The sequence below is a fragment of the Blennius ocellaris genome (assembly GCF_963422515.1).
Source record: "Blennius ocellaris genome assembly, chromosome: 1".
In the NCBI taxonomy this organism is placed as follows: domain Eukaryota; kingdom Metazoa; phylum Chordata; class Actinopteri; order Blenniiformes; family Blenniidae; genus Blennius; species Blennius ocellaris.
This window is the reverse complement of record NC_137650.1, coordinates 12,776,720-12,794,899: the sequence shown is the minus strand read 5'-3', so window position 1 is coordinate 12,794,899 and position 18,180 is coordinate 12,776,720. Positions and strand designations below refer to the sequence as shown.

Below are 18,180 nucleotides of genomic sequence, written 5' to 3'. Positions count from 1 at the left end.
GGCGTGCCAAGCTGCCCTGCAAGGAACAGAACGGTTGCTTTTGTTGTCCAGCGCACACATCTGGCTGAAAGGGTGATTTCGTCATTTAGGATTCCTCTGTTTCTTGATTGCGGTTCGATTTATATGCAGCAATTTAGAATTAAAGTGGAATAATATGTTTCAGTTGATAGCTTTACAACTTGGTTTTGAAAAAAAAAAAAAAAATCAATCCAAGTCAATAAGACTGCCAACTGTCACAAACACGAAGAATGAAAGTCACACTGTCTCATGCTGATTGTTGACTCCATGTAGTAAAAATACAGCATTGACGCCACATTCACACAGCGAAGTTTAAGTGAAAATAGCAATTATTTGTTGGAATTTTAGTGTTTGTTTGCATGACAGTGCTACTCAGTGTCACTGAACACACAACGTTTTGAAGTTGACCCCCAAGGTATAACTTTCTGAAAACACTCCAACTGTGAAAATGGGGGAAAACAACTTTTCTTATATATTACTATTGCACATATGCACCACAGCTAAAGTAAATAGTTCTTCTAGCACCTGTACATTTAGATCAACAATCACAGTGTTTGTTTTCACTCCCAGTCAATATTGAGACTTTGTAGTTTTATTATTGAGAGTCACTAGTAATGGCAAAACTCGTGGCCTGGCATTGCTCGCTACATAATTTTCAGTGTTTCTGCCATTTCCGTGTTTTCAAAATGTTGCTGTGGAAACGAGAAACGGAAATGCAAAAAAGGATGCATTTTCACTTGAACTGTTGTGGTGTGAGCAAGGCCTGAGAGAAATATTTAAAAGGAATGTGTCCATTTGATCAATGTAAATAATCTTTTAAGTTATTGTTGTTGTGCCACTCTCGGCCTCCTGTTCATGCTACTTTTTGGTCCATGTTAGTGAATTTAGCCATTTCTTTTTCGCGTTTTGTTTGCAGGCGTCTGGACAACGTGGTGTTCGAATGTGGCTGTGACATCCGCTGGATCCAACTGTGGCAGGAGAGAGGGGAGGCCGGGCTTCACACGCAGCAGCTCTACTGCAGGAATGGAGCCTCCAAGATGCGACTGCACAACATGCACATCAACAACTGTGGTAAGACGAGGAAAGCTGCCATATGCGTTGTAGGAATGGGACTAGGAAAAGATGCTGTACAGGGGGTCATGAGGTGATGAGGGTGGAAAAGAGCACAGCAAATGAATGAATGGTGAAGGATAAAATGACAGGGAAGGGAGGGAGAAGAGTTAAAGGTGAAATGAAGGAAAGAGGAGGAGAGAAGCATTGGGAGGAGGTGTGACAGAGTTCAGAGGGTAAATCTGATGTGAGGAGCTGTGTGTGGATCGTGACAGAGGCTGTAGAGTCTGCAGTATTATCTGCTGGCGGTGACTCATCCCTGTGACATCCAGTGTGTGCATCTGTGCGTGGGTGAGCCAGTGTGTGCACCCGGTTGTTTCTTTTGTGCTCATTTTATTACATTAATGAAAACTGATTAATTGATTTGGTGTGAAAATAACGTGTACACACTGGAAGCGATGACCTCACATGACCTTACACTCTGCACGTGTGTGTTTGTGTGTGTGTGTGTTTCTTTGTTTTCAGACTTGCCAGAGATCAGTGTGAGTCACAGCAGTGTGCTGGTGATGGAGGGCGACAATGTGACTGTGAGCTGCAATGGATCCGGATCACCGCTGCCCGAAGTGGACTGGACTGTCAGCGGCCTCCATTCCATCAACACACACCTGGTCAGGCACACACACACACACACACACACACACACACACACACACACACACACACACACACACACACACACACACACACACACACACACACACACACACACACACACACACACACACACACACACACACACACACACACACACACACAAAGCTATTTTGTCTCTGTTCTATTATTGTTAGTTTTCAGGTATTTGAAGGTCTCACACTCTCATTGTGCCTTCACTTGTTCATCATTGTACTGATGTTTGTGCTTCAGCTCGCAGAAGAACACGCACCACCTGTAGCTACTGCTGTGTTTATAAAGGAAATGTTTGAACCTTGGGTTCATGGAGTACTGCACAATGTCAGATAAACTTGTGATATGCAGTCCTCCACTATCGCATACTTGTATGATTTGGGATAAACACAAGTATTCAAGTAAATTAAAAAAAAAATGTTCTATCACATTTGCATCTCCAGTTTACAAGCATTGAAGAGGAGAAGTAGGACGTAGATGAGCGGGATCATTTTTGGGGGTTGTCTTTTCCTTGATTTTTGTGCTTCTGCCTTCTGCTTTGTGGCTACTAAGTATAAAAATAGGATTGTCTAGCAACAATTACAATTACAATATAGCTGCGATTAATCACACTTTCTTTTAATTGTTTTTAAAAAAAAAGTTCTTTTTAATTTGCAGAGCATTAATTTATATTGCAATCCAAATACAATTGAGTCAGTTTTTTGTCACGTGTATCTTGCATGTGTTGAATCTGCAATATATAGGGCAGCTTCCATCAAATCTCTGTCCTGTGCTAGAACACATGTTCACAGATCCAACCACAATCACCTCCAAGAAAACCTGGTATTGGTCGGGTCATGAGTTCTTTTTTTTTTTGACATGAATTTATCAGTTATAAAAAAAAGTCACTTTAAAAACACTGATCAGCCCCTTCATGGTGGAGCTCTGCAGACAATACAAAGAATATAGGTAGGATAGTTTGAGGAACTTAAGTTGGAATATTTTGCTAAATCTGCATTATATTTTATGAAAGATTAGTTATCCAGACATACTGTTTTTCTGATTTATAATACCATACAGTATATCCATTAGGAGCACTAAAAACAGGCTTGGTGGCTTTTATGTATGGATATAAAAAGTCGAAGTGAGGTCTTGTTCAGCCGGAGCAGACATCTGGATTGATTAAAATAATAGCCTGTCTGGCCTGTCATGGTTTTGCACTTTGATGATGACAGTAAGTATGCAGAGAAGTCTCCCATGGTGCACTGTGGGAGCCGACTCCGATAAGTCACCCACTCACGTGTGAAGAACGAGACCCCGGCTTAACCTGCACTGCAGCTCTCTGATTAGCTGTGTGTGCCATGTAGCACAGGTTACCGCCATGATCCCACCCGCCTTGTTCAAAATAAGCCACTTTTGTGTGACTGAGCGGCCCGAGCTGAACCAACAGCGAGGCGGCTAACCCGCTAATCTGGCTCCTCGAGACGGGCTCCGGGGACGTCACAGCAATGACAACTGCAGAGCAAAACATGCGGGGAGAGAAGGGCGCCACTCTCCCAAATTGCCATGTGGCCGAAATTGTCATCTATGTCTTTAATGCTCGCAGAGACTTTCCAGAGGAAAGTCCCCTCCGTCTCAGGCTCCATGTTTAAATGGGAGACAGATACTGCATCAGGATGAATGAAGCGTTGTATTGTGGGAGCGTGGCCAACCTCAGGCACAGAGGGAGGCCGCAGAATTGTGTTCAGGCTCCTTTTAAGGTGGAAAGTGATTTAATTAATCTAGTTAGTGGCAAAATTTACTACATATTGCTCATTCTGTACTTTCTACAATGCCAGACCTTTGGTAGTGAGATCAGACTGAATCAATGGAGTGATTAATCCCCACAGGTGGTGTTCTGTCATCGAGTGCTCTCCGTTTTCTTCTGCAGGAATGTAACCAATGATTAAATGCCTTTATGAACTTTAATGAAGTGATGAAAGATTTAAGCCTGGCGTGTGTTATTTGTGGTGCTGCACAGTATATCCTTCACACATCTAAGCACCTTTCATCTTGTCCCTCACAGTCCAATGTGTACTGGCCCAACATCCACTCCATCAACCTGACGCTGTTCAACATCAGCCGGGACGACAACAACTTCCAGCTCACCTGCATTGCAGAGAATGTGGTGGGGATGACCAACTCGTCCATCCAGCTCAACGTGCAGTGTGAGTTTCCCAGTTTGTAGACGGAAAAAAAATACAACTTGCACTGAAGTGGAAGTACACATCTTCGAGTTAAAGAAAAAAAACCAAAAAACACTTTGATTAAAGCAAAAGAACCGATTCAACTAAGTAAAATATGTTCTGGAATGTAAGACGGACTGATAGGTGTTTTCAAGGCAGCTTGAACTCTGTGTGGTTGTGTCATGATTCAACGTGTAGCAAGAAACCCATTAGTTTTCTGAAATAAAGAAAAAAAAAAGCATGAACTTGGCTGGACGTCATGTAAAACATCATGAATTCCATTTGAAATTTTTATTACGGAAACACGGAAGTTTATGCCGTTCAATCAGTATTGGCGTAACGTGATCACACCTAAATCAATCACCTTCTGCAACTTTAGTACGAGTACTACATTTTTTTTTTTTTTTATCCTTTCACCGTAGCTGTGTAATTGTCCTCATCAATTGTAACTGGACTTCACTTAAACAGCACATTTTACCGCTTCAGCAGCTTTACATGATCGGTCACATTCATTATTTGCACGCACACACACACACTCAACCTATAATGATCCTGGTGACTAAAGAACTTAACCAGGGATGTCAAACATCAGGTCCGTGGGTCAAAAGCAAGAGGATCCAATCTGGTCCAATCTACCAAGTGAAATGTAGACATTTTAAAGAAAACATTGACTTTGTAGAAACACATTTCTTAAGGGTAGCAGGCACACAACACTGAGACCCGAGCTGATATATCGATGATGCTGCCATGAAAAATTGCGTCCTGAAAGCACCTGAAAGCATTAGCCTCAAAATCATGTCATTGGGAGTTTGCAAAAACATGCACAATGCAACAGCTATAGAAGATTCAGGGACATTTCACTGTGTTTTGCACCAGAGGGTTTAATTATAATTTACTTTATGTTGTGACTGTAGTCATTTTCAGTGATATTGTTTGTTTTTTGTAAGAATATAAACATTTCCAGCACATATACCCTGTGCTGCAACAAAGAAAAAGTGTCAAGGTTACTATGGCACTATTTTACCAGTCCAGCCCACTCAAGATAAGATAAGATAGAATGTATTAGTCCCACAAGAAATTGTAGTGTCACAGCAGCACAGTGAACAGTCACAAACCAAGCAGTAGGAATAGATTTGTATTTTTTTTGGGGGGGGGAGGCTACATAAGGAGCAATATAAGAAAACAAGAGTATTAATAAAATAAATACATGTATGTAAAGCCTATGCAGCACCATGCTCAGCCAGTTCAAATTTCTTGAATTCTGTAGTATTGTACAAGGAGAAGAACATAGAATTGGGCATTGTTTGAGGCTCCTAAGTTGGATGGCAACTATGTACAGAAATTGCAAACGCAACACTTTTTTTTGTGTTAGTAAACTAGGACGTAAACTGTTTTCCTAGTAAAGCAGTGACATCCAGACCAGCCAGTCAGGAGTTCATGGCTTCCTGCCAGAAAACCACTCTGACGGGACCCCCACCACCCTGTGTACCCCCCCCCCCCCCGTAACTCTGATACTTCCTGGCAAAAAGCCACACGGGCAAATTGGCCACCTCACTTCTACAACTTATCTTCTCCATAGGGAAAAACAGAATTAGCCCTTACACTTATGTACTGGTCTCCCTGTCTTCAATTTGTGTATTTATAAGGAAAGTAGTCCTCTCTTAATGAGTAGGACTGAAGATTCAGAGTTCATGATAATGCCGCCAATGTTACCCAGAGTTAACTATGTTGACATTAAATATTTACATAATCCGACTAAGTAGTTTAATGAATCACTTAATTTGCATTTCTATTTATGTTTTGTATCACCAAGGTTAATGGTGGAACATAACGAAGCTCAGATACATTTTTGTTTCAGAGGTGAATGTGGCGGTTTGGCCCAATGTGAGGATCTATTAGCAGTCAACAGTCACACAAACAGGAAAAATAATAGCTGTGTAGCTGGAAGGGAATATTAGTTTGGTTTGAAATAATCTTTGAGCTGCATTGTCCTGTAGTCTTAAGTTATTTTAAGCATCGAGGGAATAATTGACCCAATGTGTTCCATTCAGTGTTTCTGATTAATTGGCTTGACTGTGGCTTCGCTGTAAAATCTCATTTGTTTCAAAAAATGATTCAGGAATATATTTGCACTCCTCCTAATAATATAAACAGCTTTGTGAATTTAGCTCTGTCCTCGTGCTTTGGCAGAGCAACAAGTCAGCCCACTTAACCACAGCATGCTGGTACACTGCTAATTCTACAGTATTTCTTCACTGATTCAACCATCTCATCATGAACAACAGTAGACATTAAGCACACGTCATGCACTAGGTAGGTTTGCTAATCTTGCAAGCTGTTTAAAGAATTTACCTAATCAAGCTCCCTTTATTAAAGTCAGCACTCTTATAAATGCTGAGGAAAAGGAAACCTCTATTTGAACAAATACCAGCTGTCAACAAGCAAGGATTGCAGCTTGGTTGTAGCTTGACTAAACCGTTTATCGGACTATTGTCTTTGTCCCAGTATACATGTGCTGGACTGCAACCAATTTATTGTTGAAATCATGTAGCTTTGATGATGGGTGAGGATTTCTACTGTTTTAGGTTATAAATCCATTCCCCAATAGCCTGTGGCATCACAGACCACAGTAATAGCCGGTAGCAAGCCGAGGAATGACAGGAGTTGGCATTTACAGCCGGAGCGCCTTTTTACCTTCTATTTGCTCTCCAACTTACCTGGTCCAGTTCCAGTGTGATTGCTCTATTTAGGTGCAGGAGTAAATGTCAGTAGTGTTCATCGAACTTTGCAAAAAGTATTTCAGTCAAAATAACATGTTCACACATACTTTGAAAATCCAGTTTTAGCCTTCCCGATAATTTGATGGTTCAGTGCAAAGATACAATTAATGAATAAAGATCAAATGAACACACACACACACACACACACACACACACATGCAGACATGCCTCGTGGTATGAAGACATGGTACTGAAGACTGAAGCCCGGTTCACACAGCAGGATTATAAAATTGTCGACAGATTTCTCAAACCTGAGAGACCACACACACACAGCGATAAAGAGGCACAGGTTTAAGAGTTTTGAGTCGTACCGTGTATGTTGTGCTGCCTCTCGACAACATCAACACACCACACACGAACCGATTTCACTCGTGAACATTCACAGATCCGATTGGAAATCTCGCAATACCTCGCGAGATCAAACGTGATTCCAGAGTCAACAAACCTGACGGACGAAGAGAATGCAATGGCGATCGTTTGTGGTGTGTTTTTTTTTTTTTTTCTTTCTGAAAAAACACGTTTTAAAAAGAAGAGGCATCGGTTCGTCTTGATGACTGTTTTGATTTTTGGATTCCCCACCCACTTCTGGTACGGCGCCACTACGTCACCTCCCTTTCTGATTGGCTACGGGTCAGTCAACAGGCTCGTGCTGGTTTTCCCCTCGGGGGACACCACACACGGTGAGAACTTGGCCCAAAACAATCCAACATGTTGAATATCACTGATCTCAGATCGGAGCGGTCCCAACATCCTTCTGAGTAGACGAGAGCAGTCTTGACACACCGCACACGGCAGGAATATCTAATAAGATTATCTTATGATGATCTGAGCGTCCTTAAGATTGTCGGAAGGAGAGAATCGGGGCCAAAATCGGCCTAATTATCCTGCCGTGTGAACCGGGCTTAAGGTGAGGAAAGGGCCACATTTGAGGGCCGTCCACATTGGGGGCAGCACAGCTTCTAACCAAATCTAATAGATGTGACAGTCAATGATTATCAGTGTCATCGGATAGATTACTGAAGTCAAAAGTGTGCAGTTTGTACCCTCTCACGGCTCGATTAAATGTATAAGTGAACAGAAGGTTTGTGAATGGATCAAATTATGAGCACAGTTAAGAGGATGAGAACATATTTTAATACCAGGCATGAAACCAAAGAAACAGGGAGCAGGTGTCAAATAACCAATCCAGATACAGATCATCAAGATTATTGCATGTCAAAGCATAAATGAATTTCTGCGGCAGTATCATATACTTCATTAAAAGCCAGAAGTATAAAACCCTTACATGCAGATGAAGAAAAGCGGGAGTCATCAAATGCAGGGTAATTCATTTAGTCCCTAATAGGAATATCTGAATAGCCAATCCATCCACACGGCACAGAGATATATCAGTCTGGAAAGAAGTGGTCAAACCCGAGTCATGCTGCTAATGTGTTGTGTTATTTTCTCAGCAAGATAGAAATAACTTCAATTGTCCAAACAGGATCGTCAACACTTCAGTCGCCACTGCATCGGTATTGTGTCTCCCACCAGTTGTGTCCTGGGTATTAAACCTCATTTGCTCACTTGTTATTGAGTGATTTTGAATAGGACAAAAATGCTTAAAATGTGAAATGACATTGCTCAGTTGTTGAAGGCATTAATCAGTGAGGCCTGCTGGTGGAGTGATTACTTGGAACAAACTCTTGTCACCTACCGCCGAGCACATCCACATCAGAGGCCATCAGCTCATCTCAGGACTGCCGGGATTTAAAACAAATAAATAAATAATAAAAACCTGCACAGTCAGTAATCAAGTGAAGCAAAACGCAGTCAGTTTAAAAGGGACATTTGAGCTACTTATTGAAGAGAGTATACAGTGAAGAGTGACTCTCTGCCCACCCTATCCCCCAGTAATGGCACTCGTGTAGGTTGTGTGAGATAATGGATTAGCATGAGGGGGACTACACTGACAGTTGTTATTTATCATATGTGCAACGTCTTCTCTGCACTTTAAGTTCAACTCTGCAGGAAAAGGTATTGCTTACTTGGAGATGTAAAGTTCCAATGACTACCATTTTCACCCTTCAAGCAGGGATGGATAGATGGATGGATGGATGGATGGATGGATGGATAGATGGATAGATAGATAGATAGATAGATAGATAGATAGATAGATAGATAGATAGATAGATAGATAGATAGATAGATAGATAGATAGATAGATAGATAATCTTTACTGTCACTGTAACAAGTACAAATTAGTTTAATAGTGTCATCCAAGATGTATATCATGCATACAATCCAAAAGCACTCTAAAACCCACTAAGACAGTGAACAACAGCAAGGAAACACAAGCAGACACCCCTCAGTCACAATGATGCATTCTATCGTTGCTCTCTTCCATTATAAAACATTGTGCACATCAAATGTGTTTAGTGTGGTGAATGCTGTTGAGTAGAAACGGTTCTTGAATCTGGTTGTCCTTGTTTTTAATGCTCTTATCATCTGTCTGAGTGCAGCAGTTCAAATATGACCAACTGAGATACATGTAATTTGGCACCAGCCTCAGTGTCCATTCACCTGTGGATCCAATTACATACATGTCAGAAGGATTTTGAAAATGCTCCCCAACAAGAAAGTGAGAGTGATTTTGGTCTCAGACGCCACGAGGTTTCTCTACACTACAGCATGTCTTTACATGATGGTAATCTGACACAAGGCTCACTCTCATTAACATCTTTGATCTCATTTAATTTGTTGTCATTTTTATTAGAAACATTCATATGTAACTAGCATTGTCTTTAATTAGTGACTCTGGAGATTGCACTTTTGACTTACAGATAGTATTTTTCATTCCATTTTAAGGTGACGGTTTACTTTGGATGCTACTATAATTACGAGTAAACAAACATTAGAACATCTAAGACAATTCACATTATCAAACACCTGTTAAAGCCAGGTTAATTATTGTGCTTATGAAATGCTTTGACAACTTAGTAACAAGCAGCTCTTCAGCATCAACTCACTATACGTCTGTGAAATGTGGAGGACAGCGCTCCCCCAAAATATTTAAAATTCATCGGGCACAATGCAACTGCTTTGTGCTTTCAATAATGCATGGCGTTCTTCTGCATAGGATGTTATTCTTGGCATCTTTGATGGGCTTATATTGGGAATAGAAATTTTTCATATATTAATGACTCAGACATTCTGAAAGAATAATTTACAAAGGAAAAAAAAATCGACTTTATCTAGCAGAGCAGACATATTATGCAGGTACATTTAGAATGCAATGAGGTGTTGCACAGTTACAAAACCAAATGACGTTGATGTAGCCAATTAGCAAGAATATACCCTCTAGCCCACATGAAAGCTCTGCCTTGATCTGAGCGGAAAGAGAATGAAAATAATCATAATAATTCAAATAAAAACTCAAACCCTCCACAATGATAAAGCAACAATTTGGTAAGCATCAGAATACTGTGACAGAAGACTGTGAGTTACAGTTCAGCAGTTACATAAGCGCACCCAATGGATTGACGCTGGTCACATTCAGGACAGAATGTATTCAAAGCCATTATCTGTCAAATGTGTCTGGCACTTATCTCTTTGGAGCTTCAGCAAAAACACTTCTTCCAAAAGCAGATCTGTTCAGGACCATCTTTGCAACATCTAGTCTTCAGGGCTCCCTCCACACGGACACTATGTACGTACATCTCCAGACGTCTTCCCTTTACTGTTGACACTCTGCTGGTGCTGCAAATTAACTTATTAATTTTTCACCACATGCACTGATGGTAATTACATTTCCTCCCCTGTGCAGCCTATTGTCTCTGGAAATGTCATAAAAAAAGCTTAAACCGCCGCTCTGATTAAGGAGTAATCTGATTGACAGCGAAATTACCAGCCGTCAAATGACATTCGTTGCATTCAAAGATGAATTCCCTATTTTAGTGAAACCGTAATTAACTACAATGCAAATTCTGCACGGCCATTGTTCCACTGCTGTCTGGAACAATAGCCACTCCGCAGCGGTATGGACTCGCATAACTTACCATGTTTTGCTCTTTGATTCCTGCAGGCAAGGTGCAGCTCTACACAGATCTACACCTGCCTATGTGGTGGTTTCATGAGAAACAATGCAAGTAGAGCAAGAGATTACCTGCAGAGTGTTTAACAAAGAAAAACACATGTTCTACTGGCCAATTAATCAGTAAAATAATAGTACCCAGCTGCATGGTTTTATACATTTGTTGGGGGAAGTATGAATTAGAGATATTCAGACCACCAAACCTTTTATTTTAACTTGTCTTAGTGTGAATATAATTAATGTTTCAGCAATTCTGAGCCAACGTGAAGGAAGAAAGAGCTAAAAAATATTCCCACAGTGAGGTTACACTCAGACCACAAGGCACATGCTAAATTGTGGTATATGATATTTATACATCTCAGATCAAATGTTTTCTGCTGTGGCAGTCGGCTGCATCAAAAACTCAAGAGAAGAAAAGACAGAGTAAAAACGTCTTTTTCTCTAAATGAAGGGTGTCTAAACCGAGAATCCATATAATATGAAATAAAATTGTAATTCTGATTGACTGATATTTAATGTTTAAAAAAAATTTTTAACTTGAAAAAAAAGATGTCTGAAAATATATCTAAGAGTTTATTCAGCGGCACTAACCTGCATCATTGTGTTAAATACCTCTGAAGGTTCTTGGATTAAAAAACTGTATTTCTAGTTTTTTTTCAACATAATTTTTTAGGACTTTCAAGATCTCTCTAATTTATTTTAGGTCCTTGCTTGGGAAAGCTCTTGCAATATGAACCAAACTATTTAGCATTATGTTTTTCCCATCCAGCCAATGATTATGTTCACGTTTATTCACAATCAAAATCAAATACCCCTATTTTATTGTAGTAACTATGACGTCTGTGTGGAGAGTCAGTTAGTTCTTGAGGATCTATGTCAAACAGTCTTTCCCCCCTTGTTGTTTTACATCTTTTGCTAATCTTCTAACATTGAACCAGCACACTCCTTCATCATGGCATTTATGAAAACAATCTCTCTGCAGGACCACATAGCAAGATCTATAACTGTATCTACAAAGTGTGCTACTTTTAAATGAAATGTACACCCATGACAGAACAGTAGCTAAATAATCCCAGATACTGTTGACGAGGATTTGAAAATAAAAGATATGGAGAGGTGGTAGAATGGCTTATTTGGGTAAATATGCCATGCTACAGTGTAAGTACCTCCTGGCACATGAAATGCAGGATTTCATTTGCATTAGTTTATGTGCTATTAAAACCAGAGCACGTTAATAATTAGTAAAAAAAAAAAAAAGGCTAATCCAACCTTCTGAAATCATGACACTCAGATTATTTTAAAAAATGGAAATTACAAAAATCACTTGTTTTGTCATTTCAATGTGTTTTGGTCGCTACTGATTCAAGCCGAACTTGGGTTATATTTATTTGTGTGAGTGCAGCTCAGTCTGAGAGTGATTAATAATCCCGTGGTGTAACTGGATTCCTCCCGAGGCTCTACAAGTACCCAGGCTGCTCCTATAACAGGTCAAATGTGACTCAGCCCAGAGGGACTTCATATCCCAAGAACCTGCCGATTCCCGTCTGCTCGCATCAGGCATGATGTCCTGTTTGTAGTGAGGCTGCAGCGTGCCGTTTGAAATACGCCACCAGTGTTAGGACCAGATAGCATTGCTCAGCTTGCCTTGTATTCAGTGTTCTCACTGATCAAAGGCATGTAGTTATCAAAGCTTGTCATCTGTATGAGCACCACAAGGACACCATGTTGCTGCAGACCAGTACAGAGGGCCATAATTACTTGTATTGTATTGACCCAAACTGGGCTGACAGCCACGCCGAGGGGAAAATGGATCGGTCCCTGACTGTCCATCAACGGTAGAATTTCATTTTTTTTTCTTCCTCCTTTCTCTTTCTTTCACTTCTTCCATTTTCTGCTTCGGTTTAGGCTGCGTGGCTCAGCAGACGCTCCATCCTCCCCCTCTGCCTTTCTATACTGACATCTCTCCTTTCCCCTGTCTCACACACACACACACACACACACACACACACACACACACACACACACACACACACACACACACACACACACACACACACACACACACACACACACACACACACACACACACACGCACACTTCGCAGCCTTTAGTTCAGTTGAATGACTTTATTGTCGCCATTGTCTGTTACCAAAGAAATTTATGAAATGACAGCTTTCACAGACGAATAAGTAGATTATTTGTTCCTTTACCGGATGATTATTCGGTTTGAAAACATGAGCAATCAACGGCAGAGCTAAAAGTGACAGGCACTCTTTTTTTCATCAATTTATCTGACAATCATTCTAAATTAATTAGTTGTAGTTTATCTCTGCCTGGTAATGATAAAGTATAATCGCAGTGCCGTACAATTCCGGCTGAGTTGGACACAAATTTGCTTGTTGTTGTTCATTAAGACGGGGTGAACAGACACTCATCCCAGAAGGGCATCACTATATGAACAACTTGCTGTCTTCTTTGGATGGCAATCTCAAGCTTCACATTCTCACAAAATTCTCCTTTTCTCACCTCTCCAGGCCAGTGAAAGATTTGTAAAGAAGGTGGAATTGGCTCCCACCATACACAGGCCGACAGATCTTACTTGAAAAATGTGGGTGAACCTCTGGAGCGTCTCTGACAATGTGACCACCAGTTCTCATAATATCAGTTTTAAAAACAGCTTATTTTACAATCACTTCTTCCACAAATCATTCATGTTCAATGAAAAAAAACCCCGTATTATACTTTCAAGTTGGTCTTTAGACAGAGTCGATGGTGTCTTTTTGTAACTAAGATTAGGTAACAGCAAGAGACCGACAGGCTGATTTGTGCCAAAAATAAATGACAATGTAAATACGAACAGCGAAAATGAGTTTCCACCGTAGGGCGTCTGGGCTCACCCTCAGAGAGAGGATAAGGAGCTTAGACATTCAGAGGGAACTGGTTGAGTTGATTTTTTTCCCTGCATTAAAGGGAGAACGAGAAAGATGTGGTTTGTGCATCCGATCGGGATACATTTGAGTGAAAGTTTTGAGGTAACCTCCTGGTACAACCAAGTTGCACTGGAGATTGTATGTATCCTATCTTGCCTGGAGTTATTTCTGTAATACCTGCTGCTATCAAGACTGAAGATAGATGATGTGTTGAAAGTGTTAAATGCAATATACATTGACTCGATATCGCTCAGTCTTTTGGTCCAGGTGTATAGGTGGAGCCCCCGGGTAGCATATAATGATCCCTCCATCGACTCCCACTCTATACAGAGTATATTTGAGGGGGCGCTATGGCTCTAAGGCGTCTACGGTCTGGACTGGGTGAATATTATGGCACATTCTGTGCACATAACCAGTCCATCACAAGGAGAGAAGCACATGCACAAATGAATTTCACTTTCCCCATGTTGAATTCACTCTTAGACCAAGAAAGCATTTCTTGAAATGGTGGGAGGAAGAAAGAAAAAAAAAAAATTCCACCTATTTCCATAGCATCTGATAGCAAACAAATCCACACTGATAAAATAGAATAGAACTATATAAAAAAAAGAAATTAAAAAATAACACTTTAAAATGCCTGATAAAACCACCCAGAATGACACAGATCTTTCTTATAAAAAATGTAGGAGGATGTTGAAGGAGTTCTTTGATATTTTTAGTCTTTTTTTGGAAACATCGAGGAGGAATGATTTATGATCTGTTCTGCAACCAGACACCAGGGTGTGATCTGGATATTTTAGCTTCACTTTTTGGGAGCTGTACAATCATCCATCTTTTGATACAGTCTGTAGTCTCACAGGACAGACACCAATGCTGCAACACTGGTTACACAAAAGAGGAAAGCCACACCTTTTCACAGTGCAATCACCCATCCATCAATCCTCTGGACCATGTTATCTCACTCAGGGTCACAGATGTTTTGAGCCAATCACAAGTGACAGTCAGTGAAGGCAGGCTACTCTCTGGACTTGAAAGGTATCTGGTGAATGATTTCTCTGTCAACAAACCATTAAAATGTAATTTAGACCCGATTGAAAAAGAAAAACACTCAGAACCAATCAAAATGAACCACTGTGTATACGGGCTCAATATATTGCAATAACTTTCCTTTTCCTGGAAACCAATTAAGCACAGTTGTATCTTATTAACATTGCTTACAACACTGCTTTGTCATCCATCCAACCATCCAACCAGCCAACAGGAGATATAATCTTCAATGAGTCTTGGGCGAGCACTTGGGCACCCTCCCAGTTAGACATTTCTTCTAGATTTCTAATGTGAGCAAGACCAGGCCCTGCTCAGAATGTCTCGAGATCAATGATTCCCAATCAGGGAACCCCTAACCCGCCCCCATGAGGTCATGCCAAACATTCATGGAAGCCATATTGATTTGAAAGGCTATGACATATTTTTTTTTTTCGTTTTAAAGTAGTTGAGTTAGCATTTAATGTATTTATGTGACAAAATGACTAGGTTTAAGCATTTACAATTCATGTGTGTCATCATGCTGAATATTTAGACCTTCTGAACAAAGACCTTTGTGTTAGTTGTCAATGGCCAAGTGATCTCACGATACCTTCTTCCATCAGCCTCAAGATACTTATATTCACAGACTTTGGGTGACTTCTCCCCTAACACCTAGTTTTATGTTATTTTTCATTAGCTTCAAGTTGGCTAATTATTGCTAATAATAATGATTTAATAATTATAATTACTGCTCATAATAATTGTCATATGTACATTTTAAAATGTATTTCCCTGCACAATAAAATTATGTATCTGCCATCCACAGATAATGTTCACATCGTCGTTAGCATATAGATAAATAAAAGAGCATGTACTCAGACTTGGAGGTGCTCCTCTGCATCCCAATCACTCCGCACTCAGTAAACTGTTCCCGGCACGCTGGAATCCCTCCTGTCATCCTATCACACGGAAAACACAACAAAGCTGAAATGGCCCCTTCCAGCCTCCCAACATGATGCCCGAATGGCCACAGCTACATCTCAACACACTTTTCAATGAAATTCATGAGCAGGAGTGTTGCTGTACAAGCTCAGCAAAACCCCAAATAATTGATCATTTGTCTTGATATCCATCTCACCTATTTAAATCAAATACATATTCTATGTACCATTGCATTGAATGAAATGGCAGGTGAGAATACACAGGGAAGCCGAGTGATAGCATAGACATGCAGCCCTAATCTCCTTGAATAAATAATATTCCCCATGCACGCCTGCAGACATTGTGAGCTTCATTGAGACGCAGCATGAAAGAAAGCAATAGTCGAGGTGGTGGGTGGGTGTGCTGGTATGTAGAACTGCCAGTAGGAGAGAGAGAGACAGCCAGGTAATAAATACCATGTGCCAAATGTTTCTTTTTCATGATGTAGCTGCAATAGCGACTCATAGCATAGACAAATCACGAGATGAATTGTTTATGAAATATATCTGATGGTATTAAAGTGATAAATTACCTCTCAGCTTGGCGGCGGGGTGGATTCGGAGGTGTGTTACCTCATGTCAAGAGAGACAAGCTCAGCGCTTGTTTATACAAAGGAGATTCTTCTATTTCAAGCAGGAGGAGTTCCTCGATCTGTTTGTTTTTCTCACTCATCCAATACACAAGCAGCAATATCTCACGCAAGGTAAAAAAAGACTCATTGCCAGTCATTAGCAAGAAACCCGCCTCTTAAATGTCAGCTTTTACAAAGTGAGTCTTGTATACATACTGTACACTACACACCCCCTCCAGGAGAGAGGGCTTGCTGAGAAACATGACTGAGAAGATGAAAGGGGAATAAAGTGTACATGAAAACACACCACAGACCTGTGATGTTACAGCAGACATGAACTACAACAAAGACACCATGGTGAACATGTAGATTCAAATCCTCGAATGTTAAACCATACAATTTAAACATGACAGGTTTGCCATTTATGGTTCAAGCAATGTGACAGGTTGGACAGAGTTAAACCAACTAATGACAGATAAAGATAAATACAACACAAATCTATGGCCGTGACAGGAGCAAAGCTTAAGTATAAGGCATTTTCAAGTAAAATAGCCTGATATAATGGTTCACAAAATCTGCAGTTTAGCTCTGGATTAGTTTGAATAATGTCAAAACCCGTCTTTTTTAAACAATACAGAAATAGTAAGACTGCGACATTTCTGATCTGAAATGGTCACATGCCCATACCTTTGTTTTTGTTTTCCATTTCCTATCTGCAGCAACTTCATGTAACATTCCCTGCCCATCTGAAAACAGAAACAGCCATCGTAGGCCCCATTTACACGACGTTATTAAAGTGAAAACACAAATCTTCGGTTGGGTTTTCGTGGTCTCATTAAAACGTTACTCAGAGCCACTGAAAATTGAACTCCTGGGACTTGGTAGTTGAAAACTTTATAATTTCTGCATTTGTACAGTTTCTGTGTAAATCAAGTTATTTTTCAGTTGCAGTGTAGACACAAAGGTTTTCTAAAGCAAGAAATGCAAAAATTTTGCATTTTCACTTGAATATTTTAACTGATCTTTGTTTTGGGCATGTAAAAATAAAACAAAACAAAATGAAAAGGACAAATTATATATTTCAACAGATAAGACAAATGGTGAAGAGATCACAGTCTTTAATATGTGCTAGTCCAGATTTATGTGATTGAAAGGGAACATGTCACAATGTAAGACGCTAACATTGATATTATTTGCTAAACAATAAGACTCTTAATGAGTCCATAGATAGTGAAGAGGTCTGGTGATTCATCCCTGCCTGTGATTGTTAAATTCATTGTTCACTGGTCAACTTTAGACCACCAAAAGGATCCCTGTAACTCTGAAGGACGGATTTGTTCTGTGCTGTTTGATTCTGGAGTTTTTATTCATAGAAGTACCAATACTTTACATCCTGAAGAGTTTCTAATGTCTCCATCCTCATTGCAGTTCCTCCGGTCATCCTAAGACTGGCTGAGCCCGAGCAGCGGCTGGACACCTGCATCGAATTCACAGTCCGAGGTTATCCACACCCCAAGCTGCGCTGGTTCTACAAAAAAAAGGAGATTCTCCATAACGACTACATCCGAACTGATATGGACTTCTACCAGGACTACCTTGAGGGCTGCCTGACTTTCCAGAATCCAACGCACATCAACAACGGCAACTACACACTGGAGGCCAGCAACCCTCTGGGAACAGTCACCAAGACTGTATACGGTCACTTCCTCGTGGCCCCCGATGACAATGGTGAGATAATAGCTTCATCCTGTTAAGATATTGGTGGTTTGGGCGATGGTCTGCCAGCAGCTTGTAACACTGATTTCCCTATGATAAGATCGAGAATACACTCTTGGGAAAAATGACATTTATACAAGGGTTACGA

General features: G+C 40.4%; 1 protein-coding gene across 1 annotated transcript in view; it reads left to right on the top strand.

Moving 5' to 3' along the window:
* ntrk3b (neurotrophic tyrosine kinase, receptor, type 3b) overlaps positions 1–18,180 on the top strand; it is a gene marked incomplete at both ends in the record, with an annotated part of 279,095 nt that overhangs the window by 143,727 nt on the left and 117,188 nt on the right. Inside the window, 4 exons of the mRNA XM_080500842.1 lie at positions 935–1,089; positions 1,594–1,736; positions 3,797–3,938; positions 17,745–18,065. Coding sequence (XP_080356968.1) covers positions 935–1,089; positions 1,594–1,736; positions 3,797–3,938; positions 17,745–18,065 — 761 coding nt within the window. The remainder of the gene's footprint in view (positions 1–934; positions 1,090–1,593; positions 1,737–3,796; positions 3,939–17,744; positions 18,066–18,180) is intronic.